At 36.1% G+C, this 24,171-nt stretch overlaps 1 protein-coding gene across 1 annotated transcript in view; it reads right to left on the bottom strand.

Moving 5' to 3' along the window:
- Nucleotides 1-24,171, bottom strand: part of ADAMTS18 (ADAM metallopeptidase with thrombospondin type 1 motif 18) — a gene marked incomplete at its 5' end in the record, with an annotated part of 193,998 nt that overhangs the window by 65,035 nt on the left and 104,792 nt on the right. The window contains 5 exons of the mRNA XM_053715800.1: nucleotides 1,473-1,603; nucleotides 3,304-3,476; nucleotides 5,933-6,081; nucleotides 12,095-12,190; nucleotides 16,594-16,747. Coding sequence (XP_053571775.1) covers nucleotides 1,473-1,603; nucleotides 3,304-3,476; nucleotides 5,933-6,081; nucleotides 12,095-12,190; nucleotides 16,594-16,747 — 703 coding nt within the window. The remainder of the gene's footprint in view (nucleotides 1-1,472; nucleotides 1,604-3,303; nucleotides 3,477-5,932; nucleotides 6,082-12,094; nucleotides 12,191-16,593; nucleotides 16,748-24,171) is intronic.

The raw sequence follows: 24,171 nt of genomic DNA, 5'->3' as shown, positions 1-24,171 counted from the left end.
GTCTGGAATCCAAAGTATACAGTCCACAACTGCAGACTTGTTGGACATGCAGCAACAAACTGTATGGCCTTGATCATTATATTAGGTGAATGAGGGATGAGTAGCTTATGTTCTCCTGCAACTGATTACTCTTCTTTCAGTTTCAGATCAGCCATTGGGGCCTATCTATCAAGTTCCGTAAGGAGCTTGAGGGCCCGTGTTTCTTCAGACTCACCAGAAACAGCATTTATAAAGCAGCAGTCTAAAGACCGCTGCTCCATAACCCTGTCCGCCTGCTCTGAGCAGGCGGACAGGAATCGCGAGTACGATCGGGTTGATTGACACTCACTCTTGTGATCTGCTGGTGCAATGCTGAATACGGAGAGCGTATTGCTCTCTGTATTCAGCGAGGTCTTGCGGACCTGATCCGCACTGTCGGATCAGGTCTGCAAGACCTTTGATATAAATAGGCCTCATAGAGTGCCAGCTAAATCATTTTATAAGAAGTTGGTTGGCAAAGGTCTGGATCAACCTCATTGTGGATAGAATGTATTTCATTATTCCATTATTATGTGCTGAAGATGTTTGATGCTCCCAATGTTAGTTTAAAGTTATATAAAAAACGTTTCTGTTAGGTTAACAGCCATGTCACTTCTTGTTCAACCGCTGGATAAACAGACTGGTATTGTATGGCCTACGCTAGTCCTTGGGGCATGGAACCTACATATAACTGAATAATTCTGCTAATGTTTATGTTGGGAACTTACGTTTACCACAAATTATCTGCCTGAACAACTGGGGTCATTATTAGTGGGGGTTTTCTTCCATACTCATATTAATTGTAAGGAAGTATTTCTTAACCTTTTCCCCCTGGAGCAAATTAGACAAAACTTTATCTGTTTTTAGATGGCTGCACCTGTGTATTTTTAGTTCTTATTGGTGCCATTTTCTTCCTGCTGTCTGTCTCCAGTTCGCTTTATCTGCTTTTTTGTTTCAAACATCTGATTAACTAAGAAACCTCATCTGAAGCGAGTCTGTTAAAGAAATCACCATTCTTACAATGTATAAGACTCTCTTCTTTTAAATGAGTTAGTTTACTTATGGAGAAGAGGCGTCCATTTAAAAAATGACCCCATGGTAACAATATTCAACATTCCACTGAGCGATTCTAATGTTTTTCTATGTAGCACTGGGGTTAAGTTTTGATTTTTTTTTATATGAGTGCTCCATTCTCAAACCTACAAATTATGTGTTTAGTTATTGTTAAAAAGTACATCATGTAAATAGTATGCTATAATAGTAAATCACAAAAATGGATGTTATTGATGTGAAGATAGCAGAGGATGGGGGATTGAAGAGATTTAAAATAAATCAAGTGACTGAACAAAGTAAACTGGACAAACATATTACGTAGAAAAAAAGAGCCAAATCCTTGTTGCAGAGTAATTGAATGGAAGAAATAGCAGTAAAAGAACAATACTAATAAATCATACCTCACAACTGCCATCAATGCAGACATCATATCCATTTGCAGAGCAAGGCGTTCCATCTTTAACTTTGCTGGCCATTGCAAAGAAAAAGTCAAAATCTTCTGCTGTGCAGTAGAGTTTGCAAATATTTTCTTCTAGAATAAAAACATGAAGACATTTACTTTTCATCATAGTAAAGAGGAGGATTGTAACATTATATGAACATACATTGTTTATATATTCATATGTTTATATAATCTGTTGACGGGGAAAACATAAATTGTCAATGTATATTACAGCAATAAGAGGCCAAATAAATCATATGTATATATGTATATATATATATATATATATATATATATATATATATATATATATATATATATATTGTAATATGTTATTCTATATTTAAAGGGATATGAAACCCCCAAAAATGATTTTGTGATTCTGACAGAGGGTACCATTTTTAAAAAGTTTCCAATTTATTTCTATGATCAAATTTGCTTTGTTCCAATATTCTAAATTGAAGAGAGACCTAGGTAGACATCTGGAGCACTACATAGCAGGAAATAGTGCTGCAATCTAATTATCTTGCAAATGGATAACATTTTTGCAAAACTGCTGCCATATAGTGCTCCAGAAATAGTTCGTCTCCTAAGAATAATCACTGCTTTTCATCAAAAGATACCAAGAGAAAACAACTTTCTAATTTACTTCTATTATCTATATTGCTTCATTCTCCTGATATCCTTTGCTGAAAAGCATATCTAGATAGGCTTAGTAGATGCTGATTGGTGGCTGCACATAGATGTCTCGTGTGATTGGCTCACCAATATATATTGCTATTTCTTAAGCAAAGGATATTTAAAGAATGAAGCACGTTAGATAATAGAAGTCAATTGAAATGTTGATTAAAATTGTATTCTCTACCTGAATCATGAAAGAAAAATTCTGGGTTTAGGGTCCTTTTAAGTCTTACAACACAATTTCTAAAGTAGCAGAAAGATGTGCAATTATTTTTTATTTTAAATTAAGTATCATTAATTTCCAACAGCTTTTTTTATTTTAAGAAGAGAGATGTAACTTGATGTACCTTAGATATTCACACTGAATATCCTTGAAACATAAAAAAGTTTGATATGATTTTTATAATTCATTTAATCTCTAATATAGTCTGAAGCTGTCTTAATACTAGAAAATTAACTTAAAGCTATTTCATCTCAAATATAGTTTCTGAAGCTGTCTTAATAGTACTAGAAAATTAACTCAAACCCAAATCACAGATGAAATATAAGCAAAATATGAATATGTAGTGTTCATTATTTATTTTGCAGGAAAAAAAATGAAGCACATTTGCATGAAGTATAACACAGGAACCCTGCAAATTCTTCTAGTAAGATGTCAGTTTTAAAAACGTATAAAATATTTTGCAACGCAATATGTGTATATATATATATATATATATATATATATATATATATATATATATATACACATATTAATGTGAAAAAGGCTTGGGTTAGAGGAAACAATGTGATACATAATGATACAAAGATATTTTAGGAAATAAGAGTTAAAAAACAACCCTATCATTTATTGGGGAACATGCATGTTTATAAAAAAACCCTAATGATTTTTAGCACAGGAAATACAAGCAACTGAAATAAATGGGGGGCGGATCAAGCAGGTATAAACAAATATGGACAAATACAAAGGCATAACTTGTGGGGTAGAGTACCTTATAATGTTGAGAGAGAAACATAAGTTAACAATCAGATAGATATAAAGATAGATGCAGAAGTATAAAATAAAAGACCAAGTAATTATTTGAGGTTCATCCCTTTCAACAACTCACCTTCCACTTGAGTGTAAGGTTTCCATTTGTAATACCAGCCCCTGAAGGGCTTGCTGTTGTATTCTGCACACTGTTGGGCACGGAAGTCCAGGGTGTTAGGTGGACATAGCTGAATATTACAAAGTTGATAGATATGATTGGAACCTTGGCAGAATTTGCCTCCATACTGTGGTCTAAAATAAAAATGATCAAGAAAAATTGTATTTGATATTTAACATATTTAAAGAAAGAGACAGTTTATCCATTTTATACTACAACCTCATACTGTTTAATATCTCTTTAACATTCCGCACAGCCTTGTTTGCACACTCTCTTTTATCACCTGTTTTATATATGTTCCTAATTGTCCTCAGCAGATAAGGAAGAAAACCTTGATTACAACATGGCGGCACCCATTACTTTGTAGACGTGGGGAAAAATGAATACTGAAAATATACTTGAACGTTTTTTTTTTTTACTCCACATAATAAGAATCTTATATTACAATCTCAAATGTTTTAATGTCACTTTAACTCAAAGAAGAAGAAATGTGGATGCCTATTCAATATAGAGACCCAAGATTACTGGATTATCCCTCTTTGTATTTTTTATACTATATTTTGCTTGCCTTTTTAGTAATAAAAACTATTTTCTTTAATCATAGCATGTTTAAACTGGCATACAAATGCAAAATGAAAATGCTCTAATGAATATATCTATGCATTTAACTATGCTAAGGAGTTAAACACATAGGGCCAGATTAAGAGTGGAGCGCTAACAGTTATGCACAAGCAATAAGGGGTTTATAGTGGGTGTTTGCTAGTGTCAGGTTTTCTGCCCGTATTACAGGTTGAAAGTAAACACGGTTGTTTGAGTACAATCTTGATTTGCACTAGAAGGATTACCGCAACTTCAGAGCTCTGGTTAACTGTTTAGCAAAACAAAAGAGTGTCACAAAACACATCAAAAATACGTTACAAAGTACAGTTACATTCATAATAACACCATCTAATATAATAATATTAACATCTTCCCTCTGTTTCACCCCGCCTCATGCTACTGCATCAAGTAAAGAAAAAAAACAGCAATTCCCTAATATTTACAAAATCTGTAATGCTCTCGCCAATTCTGTACAGCCTGTTGCTCCTTTATTTCTCCATTACTTAAAGTGAATGTCAAGTTTGATGAATCAGTGTCCGGTTTTTAAAAACCCTATTAAAACAGGGGCACTTTCATTCATCAAACTTTACACTTCACTTGTTTTGTTAAAATACTTACCTTTTAATCTGAAAAGCCGCTCCAGCGCTTCCCCATCGCAAGCCTCTTCATATGTCAAAAATGATTAATTCGGCTTCCTCCAATCACGGTGTTGCCTTAGGCAATGATTCCCCTGGGGGGAAGCCGTAATTGGAGGATGCCGTATTCATCATTGCTGACGTATGAAGTGACGAGTGTCAGGAGGGGGAAATCGCTGGAGCGGCAACAATCAGGGGCCCGATTCGATATGCAGCGTCGCCCGCAAAAGCCGGCAACGTCAAAATTTGCGCTGGTTTGGTATCACATATACGGCGTAACATAGAAGTTACGCTAGTATATTTCTGCCTTCGCTCATAGTTTTTTGGGCCATAGGCAGGTATACCAAACCAGCGCAGTTTGGTATCCAATATACAGCGTAAGGACTTACGTGGCGAAAATGGAGAAATCTTACTCCATTTTCACCTCGCCACAAAATGCAGCCGTAGTAAGCCTTACGCTGTATATTGGAGCCCTGTAACTCCCTAAACCACCTGCTAAATAAAACCTAACACCTAACGCATGCGCAATGTCTATCTACCTGTCAACCGCGATCCCCCGCCGCAATCCCTAATAATATTTAACCCCTAAACCGCCGCTCCCGGACCCCGCAGCCACCTACATTAAATGTCTTACCCCCTAATGTGATCCCCCTACACCGTCGCCAGCTACATTACTTACCCCCTAAAGTGAGCCCCTACCCCGCCGCCATCTATCTTACCTACCCCCTAAAGTGAGCCCTTTACACCGCCGCCATCTATTTTAAAAATATTAACCCCTAATTTAATCTCCCTACACCGCTGCCAGCTATATTAACTATATTAACCCTAATTATATTAGGGTTAATATAGTTAATATAGTTATTATATTATATATATTAACTATATTAACCCGGCTTGGGGGGGAAGCCGTAATTGGAGGATGCCGTATTCATCATTGCTGAGGAATGAAGTGACGAGTGGCAGGAGGGGGAAATCGCTGGAGCGGCTTTCAAGATTAAAAGCTATTTTAAGAAAACGAGTGAAATGTAAAGTTTGATGAATGAAAGTGCCCCTGTTTTTAATAGGGTTTTGTATAAACTGGGCACTGATACATCAAACTTGACATTCACTTTAATATTATGCTGCAAAGAATAATATCAGCATTCAATTTGTATTGATACTAGGGAACAGTATCACATACCATAAGAATTCAATTTCTTTAAATATTGTTTTTTATTTATTTCAAAAATATAAATTTTTTATTTATATATTGCCACTAAACAAGGCCTTATAAAAAACAACATTAAAGTTTTGTGTTTATTGTGTAATAGAAATGAACAGGAAAAGTACGGGAAATGAGCTATCACTAGGCTTACTTTGGGTTGTTGCAGTGTCTCTCCTGATACATAACGCCTCCTCCACAATTCCGTGAACACTCAGACCAGTCTGACCAATCAGACCATCCACCATTCACCGGCTTTGGACCATGATCACCAACTCTTACGCACTGTCCTCTTCGACACCACTGGAAACATAAATCATGCATTAAAATTAGCATTTCATTTTGTGTATATTAATATTTGTATTTCAGCAAAATGATCCTTGATCTTAGTGCTGAGTGTCAATATTAATAATCCCTAATTAAATTGTTCTGTGTGCATGAATATAAATTAATTATATTATTGTCAACATTATTAATATTAATATAATATAATAAAATAATAATAATCATAAGTAGTGGTAGTAGAAGTAGCAGTAGTATTATTACTTAACACACTGTTCCGACTGTGGGGACGGTATTTTAAATATCGTAAATCTAAACTATTAATTTTAAGCTTATATAAGAGCAAGTTACATAGGTGGTAAATCACCATAGAATAGGCTAACAATAGTATTGAGCCAGTTGTTCGTTCCTTTGGGTGTGCTTCCCTCTGTGTGTATTTAGTCTCCCTATAGGAAAAAGGGAAAACCAGACGTGGACTCCTTGCTCAGTGTGCTTAGAGGAATATGGCTACACCTTACTGACGAGGCCCAATGAGGGCCGAAACGACTGTCTGGGGTTGCTGTGTTCCTTGTTCAGAGAGGAATTGCCTGGTATTTCGGCACTAGACTGACCGTAATAGGCGGGATCAGACTGATATACTACAGGAAAGTTCTCCTCTTTGAAAAGCATTACTGGGCTAAAAGAAGCTGCACCCAGGTGGTAAATCCACATATAACAGGCTAACAATAGTACTGAGCCAGTTGTTTGTTCCTGTGAGTGTGCTTCTCTCTGTGTGTATTTAGTCTCCCTATGGGGAAAAGGGGAAACCAGATGTGGACTCCTTGCTCAGTGTGCTTAGAGGAATATGGCTACACCTCACTGACAAGGTCCATTGAAGGCCGAAACGATCATCTGGGGTTGCTGTGTTCCTTGTTCAGAGAAGAATTGCCTGGTATTTCGGTGCTGGACTGACCGTAATAGGCGGGATCAGACTGATATACTACAGGAAAGTTATTTTCTGTGAAAAGCATTACTGGGATAAAAGAAGCTGCACCCAGGTGGTAAATCGCCATAGAACAGGCTAACAATAGTATTGAGACAGTTATTCGTTCCTGTGAGTGTGCTTCTCTCTGTGTGTATATATATATATATATATATATATATATATATATGATTTTATATATCTATATATATATATATATATATATTTATATAAAATGAATAGTTGCTGAAGCAATGTGCAATCATAAGGTTGAATTCCCTGTTTAAAAAAGGTCATTTTGCTTTAGGATGTAACAATGAAGTTTAAAAAGACATGAAATTTTGAAATTAAAGATCCATAAAATATTTCATTATGTATTTCTAAAAGATAACTTTTCCAAAGCATTTTCATTGTTTATGTTCTCTACTTTTTTATTTTCTTCCACTGCCTCAGAAACCCTGTAATCTACAGGAACACATCAATATATAATTCCAAATTTGCCACAGCAATAATAAGATAAACACAACACAAACTTCACTGAATATGCCCCTGGACAAAAAAAATCAAAAAAACAATGCAAATCTTTCTGACAAAAATACATTTTAAATGCATATTTATTGTATTGATATCTTTTACAAAGAAGTACTGAAATACGTATATTTACCATACATATATAAAAAGAATGTCCCTTTAAATGGATATTTTAGCATTTATTCCTAGGCATAAAATGGTATGCTTATTAAATTATCTGGCATGCTTATATTAGTTTGTGTCAATGCTTCTCAAAGAGCTATTGAAGGTTATTGGGATTATTTGCATCAGGCACGTGGAATCTGGGCTGAATTTACACCGCCAGTGCCTTTATGCAAAGGTTAATTAGATGCTCCTTGATTTAATATAACTCCCTTGATTCCACTAATGCCACTACTAACATGCTCACACTACTGCAAATCCAAATATCATATAATGACTTAGGAAGAGCCTATATATGGCCCAGTACATTTTCTAGATGCCTGTACTGGGCAGCTAACTGTACAGATCACATGCTTGCTTGCTAGAGAGTTTGAAAGGCAAATTGTGTAACTTAGGTTCCCATCAAAATGCTGCAAATTGTCTAAACTAGCAACATAAGGGATTAAAGGCGTGAGTAAGGAAATAACAAAACCCCATAATAAGAAAACACCCACTGCCCTATCAAATATAACAAGGAGACAACAGTTGGCGGTAAAGACTATAATGGTTGCGTCTAAGTTGATAGATTTGTCACATAGTCAGAGACCAAATAAACATATTAAGTTTTACCATAGGGATGGCCGCGACTGAGTTCCTAGTACCTCAAGTAAAAAAAGATGTCAAGGCCCCACAAGCGGGATCAGCAACAAACCCCCATGCTCACCCCAAGGTAAAGGCATCAGGGCATTCAAGGACTTAGTCTGACCCGCCTACTCTAGGGTACATCATCCCTCCCATCAGCCTCACCATTACTCCTAATAGAGTATACTCCAACACTTACGGGGCCATTGGTTCCTCCAGGCTGCACAAACCAGCACTCACCAGGTTAAGACCAAAATTACAAAACACTGTCTTATCATTGTCTTATCAAGACTAGCTTTAGTAAACTGAACCAAGCCACGTTATCCCCAACAACCCTATGGAAGCTGTAAACCTTAAAGCCGCCAGCCAGCCTCTCAGAGAGGGTGGGTGGGACAAACAGCAGAAAAAGAGTTGCTGAAACCTCCAGCAGCAGCTTTTAAACCGGTAACCATGACACTCCCCACACTATGTTACAATGCTGCAAACTTATTCTCACAAACCCACTCACTTGTACTCACTCACTTACTTATACTCACTAACCCACTCACTTATATTCACTAACTTATAATCACTAACCCACTCACTTATACTCACTAAACAACTCACTAACCCACTCACTTATACTCACTAACCCACTCACTTGTACTCACTAACCCACTCACTTGTACTAACTAACCCACTCACTTGTACTAACTAACTAACTTATAATCACTAACCCACTCACTTATATTCACTAACTCACTAACCCACTCACTTATATTCACTAACCCACTCACTTATACTCCTAAACCCACTCACTTGTACTCACTCACTTATGCTTACTAACTCACTTATATTCACTAACTCTCTCAAATACACTCACTTACTCACTTATACAATCCCACACTATGTTACAATGCTGCAAACTTATTCTTACTAACCCACTCACTTGTACTCACTAACTCACTTATACTCACTAACCCACTCACTTATACTCACAAACCCACTCACTTGTACTCAAAAACCCACTTACTTATACTCACTAACCCAATCATTTGTACTCACTAACCCAATCACTTATACTCACTCACTTATGCTTACTAACTCACTTATAATCACTAACCCATTCACTTATACTCACAAACCCACTCACTTATACTCACAAACCCACTCACTTATACTCACTAACCCACTCACTTGTACTCACTAACCCACTCACTTGTACTCACTAACTCACTCACTTATACTCACTAACTCACTCACTTATACTCACTAACCCACTCACTTATACTCACTAACCCACTCACTTGTACTCACTAACCCACTCAGTTGTATTCACTAACCCACTCACTTGTACTCCCTAACTCACTCACACTCACTACCCACTCACTTATACTCACAAACCCACTCACTTGTACTCACTAACCCACTCACTTGTGCTCACTAACCCACTCACTTATACTCATTAACTTACTTATACTCACTAACTCATTTATACTCACTAATACACTAACTTATACTCACTAACTCACTTATACTCACTAACCCACTCACTTATACTCACAAACCCACTCACTTATACTCACTAACCCCCTCACTTGTACTCACTAACCCACTCACTTGTACTCACTAACCCACTCACTTAAACTCACTAATTAACTTATAATCACTAACCCACTCACTTAAATTCACTAACTCACTAACCCACTCACTTATATTCACTAACTCACTAACCAACTCACTTATACTCCTAAACCCACTCACTTGTACTCACTCACTTATGCTTACTAACTCACTTATATTCACTAACTCTCTCAAATACACTCACTTACTCACTTTTACACTCCCACACTATGTTACAATGCTGCAAACTTATTTTTACTAACCCACTCACTTGTACTCACTAAATCACTTATACTCACAAACCCACTCACTTATACTCACAAACCCACTCACTTGTACTCACTAACCCACTCACTTGTACTCACTAACTCACTCACTTATACTCACTAACCCACTCACTTGTACTCACTAACCCACTCACTTGTACTCACTAACCCACTCACTTGTACTCACTAACTCACTCACTTGTACTCACTAACCCACTCACTTGTACTCACTAACTCACTCACTTGTACTCACTAACCCACTCACTTGTACTCACTAACTCACTTATACTCACTAACCCACTCACTTATACTCACAAGCCCACTCACTTATACTCACAAACCCACTAACTTGTACTCACTAACCCACTCACTTGTACTCACTAACCCACTCACTTGTACTCACTAACTCACTCACTTGTACTCACTAACCCACTCACTTGTACTCACTAACCCACTAACTTGTACTCACTAACCCACTCACTTGTACTCACTTATGCTTACTAACTCACTTATATTCACTAACCCTCTCACATATACTCACTTACTCACTTATACTCACTAACCCACTCACTTATACTCACTTTTACTCACTAACCCACTCACTTAAACTTGCTAACTAACTTATACTCACTAACCCACTCACTTATAATTATTATCTCACTTATACTCAATAACCCACTCACTTATACTCACTAACTCATTTATACTCACTAAACCACTCACTTCTACTCACTAACTAACTTATAATCACTAACCCACTCACTTATGTTCACTATCTCACTTCTACTCACTAACTCACTCACTTATACTCACTAACTCACTTATACTCACTAACCCACTCACTTACACTCAATAACTCATGTATACTCACTAAACTACTCACGTATACTCACTAACTCATGTATACTCACTAAACCACTCACGTATACTCACTAACTCATGTATACTCACTAAACCACTCACTTATACTCACTAACTCACTTATATTTACTAACCCACTCACTTAAACTCACTAACTAACTTATAATCACTATCTCACTCACTTATACTCACTAACTCACGTATACTCACTAACCCACTCACTCACTTATACTTACTAACCCACTCACTTATACTCACTAATTTACTGACACTGATTTAAAAAGTGAAAAAACACAGTAAAATAATTTACATCAATATATTTTTATTATTATTTCAATTTATATTTATTATCTCACTTATACTCAATAACCCACTCACTTATACTCACTAACTCATTTATACTCACTAAACCACACACTTCTACTCACTAACTAACTTATAATCACTAACCCACTCACTTATGTTCACTATCTCACTTCTACTCACTAACTCACTCACTTATACTCACTAACTCACTTATACTCACTAACCCACTCACTTACACTCAATAACTCATGTATACTCACTAAACTACTCACGTATACTCACTAACTCATGTATACTCACTAAACCACTCACGTATACTCACTAACTCATGTATACTCACTAAACCACTCACTTATACTCACTAACTCACTTATATTTACTAACCCACTCACTTAAACTCACTAACTAACTTATAATCACTATCTCACTCACTTATACTCACTAACTCACGTATACTCACTAACCCACTCACTCACTTATACTTACTAACCCACTCACTTATACTCACTAATTTACTGACACTGATTTAAAAAGTGAAAAAACACAGTAAAATAATTTACATCAATATATTTTTATTATTATTTCAATTTACTTTTTCACAGTCTTACCCTCTTCATATGTCACTATTGCCTGACTCTGCAACAACTCTTAACACAATATTTGGAAATACATCTGCCTTCTATTTAGAAAACAGTACTACTTACTTATATGATTATTATCTTACCATATTCAGCCCACACACTGTGCCTTCTGCCGCTGGCATGAATTTTGTCTCACATCTGTGACCAGTTTTGTGACACCAAAGAGACTTGCATATGTCCTACAAAAATATATATTGTAATAGGTCAAACACAAGTTCATGGAGGTATAATGTTCTGCATAATGTACAGAACAGAAGCAAATTTCAGAGAAATGGTAGTACATACTCTGACATAGGACGGTGGAAGCATCTCTATTACTAGTGAGTGTTTTGAATGCACAAAACAGCTGCAAAACATATGTAGAACAAATAATGGAATAAAAAATAGTTTTCATATTTATAGGGCTAACCTAAACATGCGTCAGAAGGTCTTTCATATTGCAAGTTTGATTTAAAGTATGGAACTGTAGCGAGGGGGGGGGGAGCTGGCTGTTACAGCAGGAAGTTAAAAGGACAGTCTACTCCAATTGTTTTATTTTTTTAAAAGATAGATAATCCCTTTATTACCCATTCCCCAGTTTTTGCATAACCAGCACTGTTATATTAATATACTTTTTTCCTCTGTGATTACCTTGTATCTAAGCCTCTGCAGCCAATTCCCCATTATTTCAGGTCTATTTACAGACTTCCATTTTAGCCAATTAGAGCTGGGTCCTGCACAACTCCATGGGAGTGAGCACAATGTTATCTATATGGCACAAATGAATTAGCAGTGTCTTGCTGTGAAAGCTATTAAAAATGCATGAAATAAGAGGCGGTCTATAGTGGCTTAGAAACCAGCAAAAATGTAGATGTTTAAGCGTTATAAAGTTTATTAATATAACTATGTTGGTTGTGCAAAGCTGGGGAATGGATAGTAAAGGCGTTATCTATCTTTTTAAACAATAACAATTTTCAAATAGACTGTCTCTTTAAAGTGACATTTAACACTAAGGTTTAGTTTCCATTTCAGTCATGAACTGTGCAAATTGGTGGTAACAAGAACTTCCATTGAAGTCTATGGAGACGTTTTACATTATCACCAGTTTACAATAGAAATGGAATCTAGACCCAAATAAATGCTAGATAAAATAATGTATTCAAAGCAAAGCTTAACCTTTTTTAAATGATATTAGTAGATAAAATATTGAAAGTGTAAAATGTTTGTGTCCAGAAAGCAATTGGTGCCTCCATGTTTTAACCTAAGCTTCCTTCCCCCCCTGAGGCCAATTATGGACAGTTATAAATGGATCACTAGAGTACCAGTGACTGTTTGGCATAAAGATGTGTTAAGGTAATGGTAAACTCACTACATGCAATATGTTATAGCATTAAGGTAAAATAATACATTGAGGCTCTCATTTATAGGCTGAATAATGTAGGAGACCAAATAATCAACAACTTGATTCCCCCTGTTACCTTGTTCCTGGCCACCTCCATGTTAAAGCCATTTTTTCCTATTTTGACTGGCATATGGTGCAGCCAATAGGGGATGCACCATACGCCCTATGTATTTTCTCATCATCACGCTCCCATGATGATGAGAGGGTTCTCAGTTAGGATTCCCAATTGGGCAGCTGCATTTCTCAGACATTCCGACATCAGCCTAAAGATTGTAAACAGTGAATCCTCTAATGAATACTGATTCACTGTTGGTCTTTATTTATTTTGAATAATATTTTTAGGAGGTGTTATAAAGAATAAAAAGATAAAAATGTATGGGGTATATATACATAATTTATAAAGAGGTCTACTAGGAAGGAACAACCCCCCCCCCCCCCGCAATAATGTCCTAATGTCCATACGGTAAATAAACATTGACTCTCAAATCTGAAAAGTAAAAAAATGTGGGATATACCTAATGTTAACATTTACTATAGCAACACTCAAATGCTTGTTTGTGCTAGAGGTATGTAGGGATGCTGGAATATGCCACCGAGACCGCAGCAGTAAAGAGTGAATCTCAATATTCAATAGACGATTCACTGTTTGCAATCATGAGGCCTATTGGCTGCACCATATGCCAGTCAAAATAGGAAAACAATTGCTTTAACACAGAGGTGACAGGAACAAGGTAACAGTGGGATTAAAAGTTGTTGCTAATTTGGTCTCCTACATTATTTAGCCTAAAACTCAGAGCCTCAATTTATTATTCTAACTTAAAGTGAATGTAAATTTTGATGCTAAAGTGCCCGGTTTTTAAAAATTCGATTAAAAACAGGGGCACTTTAATTCATCAAAATGTATATTTCACTCGTGTTGTGAAAAAAACTTACCTTTTAATCTTGACAGCAGCTCCAGCTTCCTCCACCCGTCGCAAAGCCTCTTCCTGGGTCTAAAATGAGAAATCAGGCTTCCTCCAATAACGGCGTTGAATCAGACACTGATTCCTCCGGGGGGGGGGGGGGGGGGAGCCGTGTTTGGAGGATGACCTAGCCATCATTTCTGACATCAGAAATGGCTTGCGACGACCGGGGAAAGCTGGAGCTGCTGTCAAGTTTAAAAGGTAAGTATTTTTTCACAACAAGTTAAATGTAAATTTAGATGAATTAAATTTTTTTTTAAAAACCGGGCACTTTAGCATCAAAATTTACATTCACTTTAAAGCTATGACATATTGCAGACTTCATGTAGTGAGTTTACCATCACTTTAAGACTGGAGTCTGCACTTCCACTTTTAACAGGCATTGGAAAACTCACAATATTCAAAATTAAATTACAGTAAAAGGGAGCAAAATGAATAATGCAATTATGTAGCAAAGTTTTAAAATATAATTAAAGATTTTATAATACAGTTTCAAGGTGTTTCATTTTCCTTTAACATGATTCATGGCTTGTCATCTTGTCATCTATATGTAGATTTTAGAAAGCTTAGAAAGGCTAGAATCAAAGGTGAATTGCTCAATAAGCAACTCAGGCAACAGCCAAAGGTCACCTTTTCTTTGAAGACTGCCTTTCTGATTCATCAAAGGATAAAACAATACACATCCCATTTTACAAATGTATCAAAGAGCATAATCTAAACATGCTGTATTTCTTTAATGTGCATTAAAAAGTGTTAAAAGAAGTTTACATTTAACTGAAAACTAATATAGGTTTATTAGTTGTATCTGTCCTACTAATTCACACTGGCTGGCTGATAGTCCGTTTGCTGACTAGGTGATAGGTACTTCCTGCTAAAGCTTACTAGGTGATAGGTACTTCCTGTTAAAGCTTACTAGGTGATAGGTACTTCCTGTTAAAGCTTACTAGGTGATAGGTACTTCCTGCTAAGACTGAAGATTAGTAGGAAGTACCTATAATTCAAGGAGCATTAGTAAAGAGAATAGCTGATACCAATATCTTTATTTAAATGCTAATAGTTTGATTTCAGATACAGATTTATTTAAAAGGGACAGTAAACCCTATGAGATTACAAAATAAAATATTTAATTATGTGTAGAATTTTCTTTTTGCATACTTCCATTAGTTATTCTGCCCTCTTTTTCCTGTAATTTTAGTTTGAAAATGGTGGGTTTTAGAATTGAAACAACAGGAAATGTGCATAGCTGATCTAATAACGAACTACAAACAATAGTGATTTAGCTCACAAAATGACAGTGGCTAACTGTGTCTACTCCAGTAATAAGCCCAGATTGGCTCCTACAAATAAGGGAAGTCGTGCATCAAGTTTTAGTATTGAAAAACAAGAGCAGCAGACAAGATGTTAATGCATTCCACAAACTTTCACACTCACGTTTATTAATTTATATATTACAATACCTAACTTAAAGGGACATGAAACCTAATTTTTTTCTTCCATGATTGTTGAAGAGATATCTAGAAAAGTAGTGTGAACATGCCTGAAGCAATGCATGACAGGAAATAGTGCTGCCATCTAGTGTTCTTGCTAATGTTTAACTTTGTTACAAAACTACTGCCATATAGTGCTTCAGACATTCCTGAACGTACCTTCCTGCAAAAGAAAAAAATTGGGCATTATATCCCTTTAAGGAAATTAAACTAAAAACTGTGCAGCATATAAAGATGTTGACAGTTAAAGGGACAGTCTAGGCCAAAATAAACTTTCATGATTCAGATAGAGAATGTAATTTTAAACAATTTTCCAATTTACTTTTATCACCAATTTTGCTTTGTTCTCTTGGTATTCTTAGTTGAAAGCTTAACCTAGGAGGTTCATATGCTAATTTCGTAGACCTTGAAGTCCACCTCTTTTCAGAATGCATTTTAACAGTTTTTCACCACTAGAGGGTGTTAGTTCATGTATTTCATATAGATAACACTGTGCTTGTGCACGTGAACTTATCTGGGAGCAGGCACTGATTGGCTAAACTGCAAGTCTGTCAAAAGAACTGAAATAAAGGGGCAGTTTGCAGAGGCTTAGATACAAGATAATCACAGAGGTTAAAAGTATATTATTATAACTGTTGGTTATGCAAAACTGGGGAATGGGTAATAAAGGGATTATCTATCTTTTAAACCAATAAAAATTCTGGTGTAGACTGTCACTTTAATACCTTGTAGTTACAAGATGTATATAGTACCTTCACAAAAGTTAGGCTGCATTGCTTTGCTTTCGGTCCAAACTGCCATTTACACTGGGCATCTGCATCATACAGCTGTCCAGGTAGCTTTTCTGGATACTTGAAATGACCCGGTTGTTTGGGCTCATCAACAAGACAGGAGGATTGAGCTGTACTGTGTTAGAATTACAGGGTGAGTCATTTGCATAGCTTCATGTGTAAATCTTGTTAGAGATTTAGGTTAAAATAAATATTTAGCAAATATAAACATTATTTGACATTGAACAGCTATTTAGAGAAGAATAAAATGTAGAGCTAATTTAAAGAGACATTAAATGCAAAATAGCATGTGCCAATTCTAACTATGTGTTTAACCCTTTTGTGTAAATTTAGAACATGTCATTTTTAAATTGTAATGTTCCTTTAGAAAAATGTGAGAAAGAATGTACAGCATACTTACCTTAATAATCCATTTTTACTTTTGCCCTACCAATACTTTTCTGTACTCATTAAAAATGTTTTTTATAATGTTATAATCAGAAAGGTAGATAATAGAAATTAGGATTTAAAATGTTGTAGTTTCTGATGTCAGCAATTCTTGAAGCAAAGGGGTAATCTTACATTGAGGGTCAATTTCGTAACACAGGTCAATATTTCAGAAACCTCAAACACAAGGGGTCATATACAGTTATAGCTATTAAACACATTAAAGGGACACTGAACCCAAATGTTTTCTTTCATGATTCAGATAGAACATGCAATTTTAAGCAACTTTCTAATTTACTCCTATTATCAATTGTTCTTTATTCTCTTGGTATCTTTATTTGAAATGCAAGAATGTAAGTTTAGATGCCGGCCCATTTTTGGTGAACAACCTGGGTTGTCCTTGCTGATTGGTGGCTAAATTTATCCACCAATAAAAAAGTGCTGTCCAGAGTCCTGATCCAAGAAAAAAGCTTAGATGCCTTCTTTTTCAAGCAAGAGAACAAAGAAAAATTGATAATAGGAGTAAATTAGAAAGTTTCTTAAAATTGCATGCTCTGTCTGAATCCTGAAAGAAAACATTTGGGTTCAGTGTCCCTTTTTTTAAAATATTTACTAGAAATGTGCATGGTGCAGGGTACCCTCTATCTGCTGTTCTCCTCTCCAGATGGTTTTTGTAGTTGTTACTGTGTTTATCCACCCAACAAAAATCACCAAAACACACATTTGTTTGTTCCACTGTTTCTTGGGGGTCACAAAAACTTTGATACACATTCTAAGTTCTGCTATTTTCTAGGGACCTGCAAAAAGTAATGCAGAGAGCCACATATGGCTCATGGACCACCAGCTGGCCATGCCTTTATAAAACAACTGAGAAGCTGATGGGGAAACAAAGTAACAACTAAAGCCACCGCTAAAAGTCAACACTTTGGCTGAAATGACTCACTTCAGATGCAGCATAAAAAAAGAATATACCCATGATTCCTGCAGACAACTGACAAATGGATGCCTGTGCCAAGCAGGAGTAAATGAGGTCATGTGTTAAATGAGCATTATAGAATATTTCAGAAAATGGGTTTAAATCACTACTATTTTTGTATTACTTCCCAAACCCTATATTTTTCTTCTGTTGTCACAGGCCTGGCAGTGGTTGTTCTGTGTCAATACATGCCCTAAGTCAATACAAGGAGGTTTGTTTTGTCAGTGGTTGTTTAATATTTAGAGTCAGAAATAGAAGCTACTTGATAGCTAGAGCTCACAATATTTTTTGTTAAATATTCTTGCTATTGTGAAATTTGCTACCAAGTGCAGCCAATGAAGAATTTGCTGGATATGATTAATGTATATTTTCAGATGTTAACCAGCAGCCATTATTTTTCCTGACCTTTCACAATTCTGAAGAATAAGGAGCAGGTAATGTTTCAGTTTTTTATACATAAAAATGTGGTCCAGACAAATATTCATTTATTCCAATAAACTATTTCACAACACTTCTGTTGTATCCCTACTGTCTGTATCCTATTTCAAATAGCATTGTAATTTGATTTAAAGGGAATAGACATCAGTTTAAAACAATCCCTTGGACTGGTTCAAATTTCAGCACAATGTTTAGACCACGTGGTACTGTGAGACCAATGTACAAAAAATATGCAATTCACAGTGAAAATATCCCTAAATACTCAGACTGTCTCAACATGACAAGACATAAAAGGTGCTGGTAAAGTTAAACACCTGGCAAACAAAACATAAGGTCAAGTTCACAGACACGAAAGCTTTAAACACAAGGAAAACATCTGCTCTCTTCATCTTCCCTGGGTAAGTTAAGATGTCAGACTTTGACATAAGTGGCCAAAGATAGGATTTAATTACACAATGACTGACAAAGTTTAAAGAACTCCTGGAACTTACAATATTATATTCTGAACGTAAAACTCAACTGACTGTTTAAAAAGGATACAAATGAAACTAAATGGAAAATAAGCACTGTGAAATAGTATTCTATTATATGATTTATAACTGCCTTTAACTGACCTTAGCAGAGGAGATAAGACAAGATAACAGCTTTTCAACATAGGAAAACCTAGATTGCAACATGGAAGGATCTGCTACTATGGACATTTCTCTTGTGCCTTAAATATTTAAACAACTAATCTAATTAAAAACCTCAGTGCTTTGAATTATTGAAACTCTCTCTCTTTCTCTTTTTTTATTTATCTTTCTCTCTCTCTCTCTCTCTCTCTCTCTCTCTCTCTCTCTCTCTCTCTCTCTCTCTCTCTCTCTCTCTCTCTCTATATATATATATATATATATATATATATATATATAGTATATATACTTAAATATTTAAAGATCTCTCTTTAAATATTTTAATGATTTCTTTACTGTAATAACTGATTTCAGATTTAATAAAAGGTAAACCATTATTACAGTACTGCTAAGCCTTTAACTATCTAACTTACACATCTGAATCTCTAGGAAATGCTTTAATGCTATGCAAGCCAGGACAGATCCCCTCAGTTACCAGATATAGCACAACACTTTGGCATAAGACAAGACAATAGCACAGGTATGCAAGTTTAAAAATCATCAACTTCAGAGGTTTTAAAACATATAGATTACAAGTGTCACGCTAACGTTAGCACATGCAATATTAAAATAATATTGTGCCCTTGTTAACTTGCACACATATTACAAGTTGAAAGTAAATGCGACCACACAAGCGCAAATGAAGACCTCATGTAATCCGTTAATTGTATTAAAGGGACAGTCTACACCAGAATTTTTATTGTTTTAAAAGATAGATAATCCCTTTATTACCCATTTCCCAGTTTTGCATAACTAACACAGTTATATTAATATACTTTTAACCTCTGTGATTATCTTGTATCTAAGCCTCTGCAAACTGCCCCTTTTTCACTTCTTTTGACAGACTTGCAGTCTAGCCAATCAGTGCCTGCTCCCAGATAACTTCTCATGCACGAGCACAGTGTTATCTATATGAAATACGTGAACTAACACCCTCTAGTGGTGAAAAACTGTTAAAATGCAATCTGAAAGAGGTGGGCTTCAAGGTCTAAGAAATTAGCATATGAACCTCCTAGGTTAAGCTTTCAACTAAGAATACCAAGAGAACAAAGCAAAATTGGTGATAAAAGTAAATTGGAAAATTGTTTAAAATTACATGCTCTATCTGAATCATGAAAGTTTATTTTGGCCTAAACTGTCCCTTTAAACACAACATAAATACTTTAAATTTATCAGTTACACTTAAATATACACTATCTATTAAAAATTATTTAAATGAATATTAAAAAAAGTTAGAAGGGTTAAAGGGTAAATGGTAAATGACGAGGTGTTTAAAAGGAAAGGGCTATAATGTATATATAAATACATATACATGTGTATGTTTGTATATATGTGTGTATACATGTGTGTTTATGTTTTTTTTATATATATATATATATATATATGTGTGTGTGTGTGTTAAGAACATTGGAATGTAAAATATTCATAACTACCTTCAGGTTAGCACAGTAGGTTCAACTTCTGTCACGTTAGCACAACGAATGATAAGTGTTATTTATGGAGAAAAGAAATTAGCGAGGTAGCAATATCCGAAGTCCTGAAGTTAGTGCGTGTCGGCTTTCGCTCGCACACAAACATTTTACTAACCCACGTGTGTTAAAAGTTTACTTCTGGTAGTGTTTGCGTGCGAAATAGAGCGACACTTGTAATCTGGCTCATTACCTACAGTATATCTATATGTATATAAAGGCCCAACAGAGGCTGTATTTTCTTTGCCAAATGAAGATGTTCAATCTGTCACAGGAGATTAATTAAATCCGTTCTTTTTCTGTTTTGGGTCAGCTACCAAATTTGATATTAGAAAATAACAACAAACAGCTTGGGCTGCTGAGAGGATTATAGGTGTTCCCCAGCCCCCCTTCAGAATCTGTACTCTTCCAGAATGAGAACGCATTAGTGACTCATCTCACCCTGGCCACAACATCTTTGTATATAGGTGAGACATCCCACCCATTACGGGACCGCATAAGAGAACATATTTATGCAATAAAGAATTCTGACTCATATCATTCAGTTCCAGTTCATTTTAGGAGGTTTCAATCATAATAGTGATCCTACACATTTAAAGTTTGTAGGTGTTTCAGAAAGATTGGAGACAAGAAGACTTTAATATTAAACCATTGCAAACTTAAGCTAAATGGTTATTTAATATGCAATCTCTCACTCCAAAAGGGCTTAAATGTAGATTTCGATTTAAAGGGACAGTCTAGTCAAAATTAAACTTTCATGATTCAGATAGGGCATGCAATTTTAAACAACTTTCCAATTTACTTTCATTATCAAGTTTGCTTTTGTTCCCTTGGTGGTATTTTTGAAAAGCTAAACCTAGGTAGGCTCAAACTGATTTCTAAACAGTTGAAAACCTCCTCCTAGCTCAGAGCATTTTGAAAGTTTTTCACAGTCTAGTTCATGTGTGTCATATAAATATAATTGTGCTCACTCCCGTGGAGTTATTTAGGAGTCTTAACTGATTGGCTAAACTGCATGTCTGTCAATGATATAAGGGGGCAGTCTGCAGAGGTTTAGATACAAGGTAATCACATAGGTAAAACATATATTAATATAACTGTGCTAGTTATGCAAAACTGGGGAATGGGTAATAAAGGGATTATCTATAGCTTTAAACAAAAACAATTTGGGTGTAGGCTGTCCCTTTAAAATGGTTTTAGTTCATATATATTAGATACATCAAAATAAAATGTAATATATCCTCTTTCTCCATTGTTATTTTTATGATATATATATATATATATATATATATATATATATATATAGTAATTAATATATGTTTTATTTTGCTATTTTACCTTTTGATTTATAAATTGTCTGAGGGTATAGGATCACCATCCAGCGTGTATCTGGCCTTAGGTGATGATGTCACATTGATTGATGCACGTTTCGGGACTCTGCCCCTTCTCAAGAGACTCCGGTTGTTTGCTGAATGTCCATTTACTCTTTACATGGTGTGCCATGGTTATAAGTGATTGCTACTGAGAGGAAGAGGCACTGGAGGGTGGTTAACCTCCAAGATAAATAAAATAGTCCTGAGAACATTACAGTTTAGCTGGGATTTTCCGATACTACTACCGTGTTCTTAAGACCGTATGTACAACTGAGAGTGGCAGAAAATTAAAATCAGAGATTGTAGCAAGAACAGATGCCTGTTTTATAAGTGGAGGAACTTTAAAAGATTACAGAAGTTACCTGATTTGAGGAGAACTGTATTAAAGGGACAGTTTACTCAAAAAAATTCTCCCCTTTAATTTGTTCCCAATGATCCACTTTACCTGCTGGAGTGTATTAAATTGTTTACAAGTGGCTCCTTTACCCTTATATTGGCATTTGAAATTGTTAATTTAGCATGTGGTATCCCCACCTATTCTGAAAGTTTGTGGCCGCGCGTACCAGCTATAGATAAGCTTTGTAAACACAGCCAGCAGAAGAAATTACACTCCCAGTGTGATAAAGCAGAGATAAGGTAATACAATGTTGATTTTCCATTGTTCTCTCAAAGTACTGGTGATTGTTTTAAGGACAGATATAAGATAAAGAAGCAGGTATATGTACACAATGTGATACAGTAAAAAGATCAGATTATACCTACAAGCTCAACCCATTTTATTAGGTTGTGGCTTCAAAACACAAAATCAGAGCTTTAATATACACAAATAAGCCTTAAAAAGCTAATTTTCATACATTTTTTACTCTGCAGTTGGTAAAAAAGCAATTGTAAACACATTAAGGGAAAAACTATTTTACCGTATACTGTCCCTTTAAGTAAACTCCAGTCTGGCCTTGTTGATGTCATGGGACCAGGGGTGCCCACCTACCTGTTCGCCAATGGGTAAGGCAAGGCGCCATCACAGGTTTCTTCCGCAGTTTTGATAGCGCCTGACAGTACGGATGCGTCTTAGGGCGTGCGCTCGGGAAATGCCTTGGCGTGCGTGTGGGCGTGCGTGGGTACGGAGGATTGTCTCAGGTGCTTAACATCAGTGTGAGGAATCCTAGTGACACACCTCTCTCTTTTCCGCTTCCTCATTGGGTACTTGGTATTCTAGGCCTTCGTTGCCTGGGATACAGGGGGCGTTCCTGGGCCTTTGTAGGTTTAAATTTAGCTCTGGCTTATTGCTAAATTATTTTGCCAGTTTACCTGCATAACTAAGCGTTGTACCTTGTCATGATTCCCTTCCTACTATTTGACTTCCTGGTTTTGACCTTTGGCCTGACCCCTGTTTATGATACCTGCTGCTTGGACTGACCTCTTATATCCTGACTATGCCTTTTATACGTTCCTTATCTGTACCTTGCCTTGGATTACTTGCTTTTTGCTATTGGGCTTCACCAATACAAAACTCAGCCTATCATGGAGCCCGCAAGAGCATCAGATACTATTGCGTCCCTTTTGCAACAGCTGGCAGTTATGACACAAACTCTTCAGGAATTACAAGCCAGTCATGAAAATCTGTTGCAGCAAGTTAGAACTCAGGAACAACGCACAGCTGCTACATCTTCCGCAGCTCCAGCTCAGAGAGGTATGAAGTGCTTACCAGCGAACCAGCTATTGTTTTACCTGATAAATTCGCCGGAGACTGCAAGCATTATAGAGCCTTCATTACTTCCTTTGAATTACTATATTCCTTGAAACCCGCGCCTATGCCCCCTATTATATTTAAGGTGTGTACTGTGATTTCATTACTTACAGGCCCGACATGGGCACAATCCAGCCCTTAATACCTGGGAAATATTAGTTAATGCCATGAATGTCCTCTATGATGACCCTTTACGCTCTGCCACTGCTCGAGGTACCTTACAATCCTTACGGCAGGGGAGGAGACCAGTGGAGGACTACATTTCTGAGTTCAGAGAAGTGGCCTCTGATACGGCACTTAACGAGGTGGCCCTCATTGACCAATTTCGCATAAGTCTTTCTGACCAACTCAAGGATAAACTTGCATGGATTGGAGTTCCCGCTACTTTAGAGGACCTAATCGTAGCAGTAACTCAATTAGATCATCACTTTCGGGAAAGAAG

The sequence above is a fragment of the Bombina bombina genome, chromosome 1, assembly GCF_027579735.1.
Source record: "Bombina bombina isolate aBomBom1 chromosome 1, aBomBom1.pri, whole genome shotgun sequence".
Classification (NCBI taxonomy): domain Eukaryota; kingdom Metazoa; phylum Chordata; class Amphibia; order Anura; family Bombinatoridae; genus Bombina; species Bombina bombina.
Note: the sequence above shows the minus strand (reverse complement) of the source record. Positions and strands in the feature narration are given on the sequence as shown.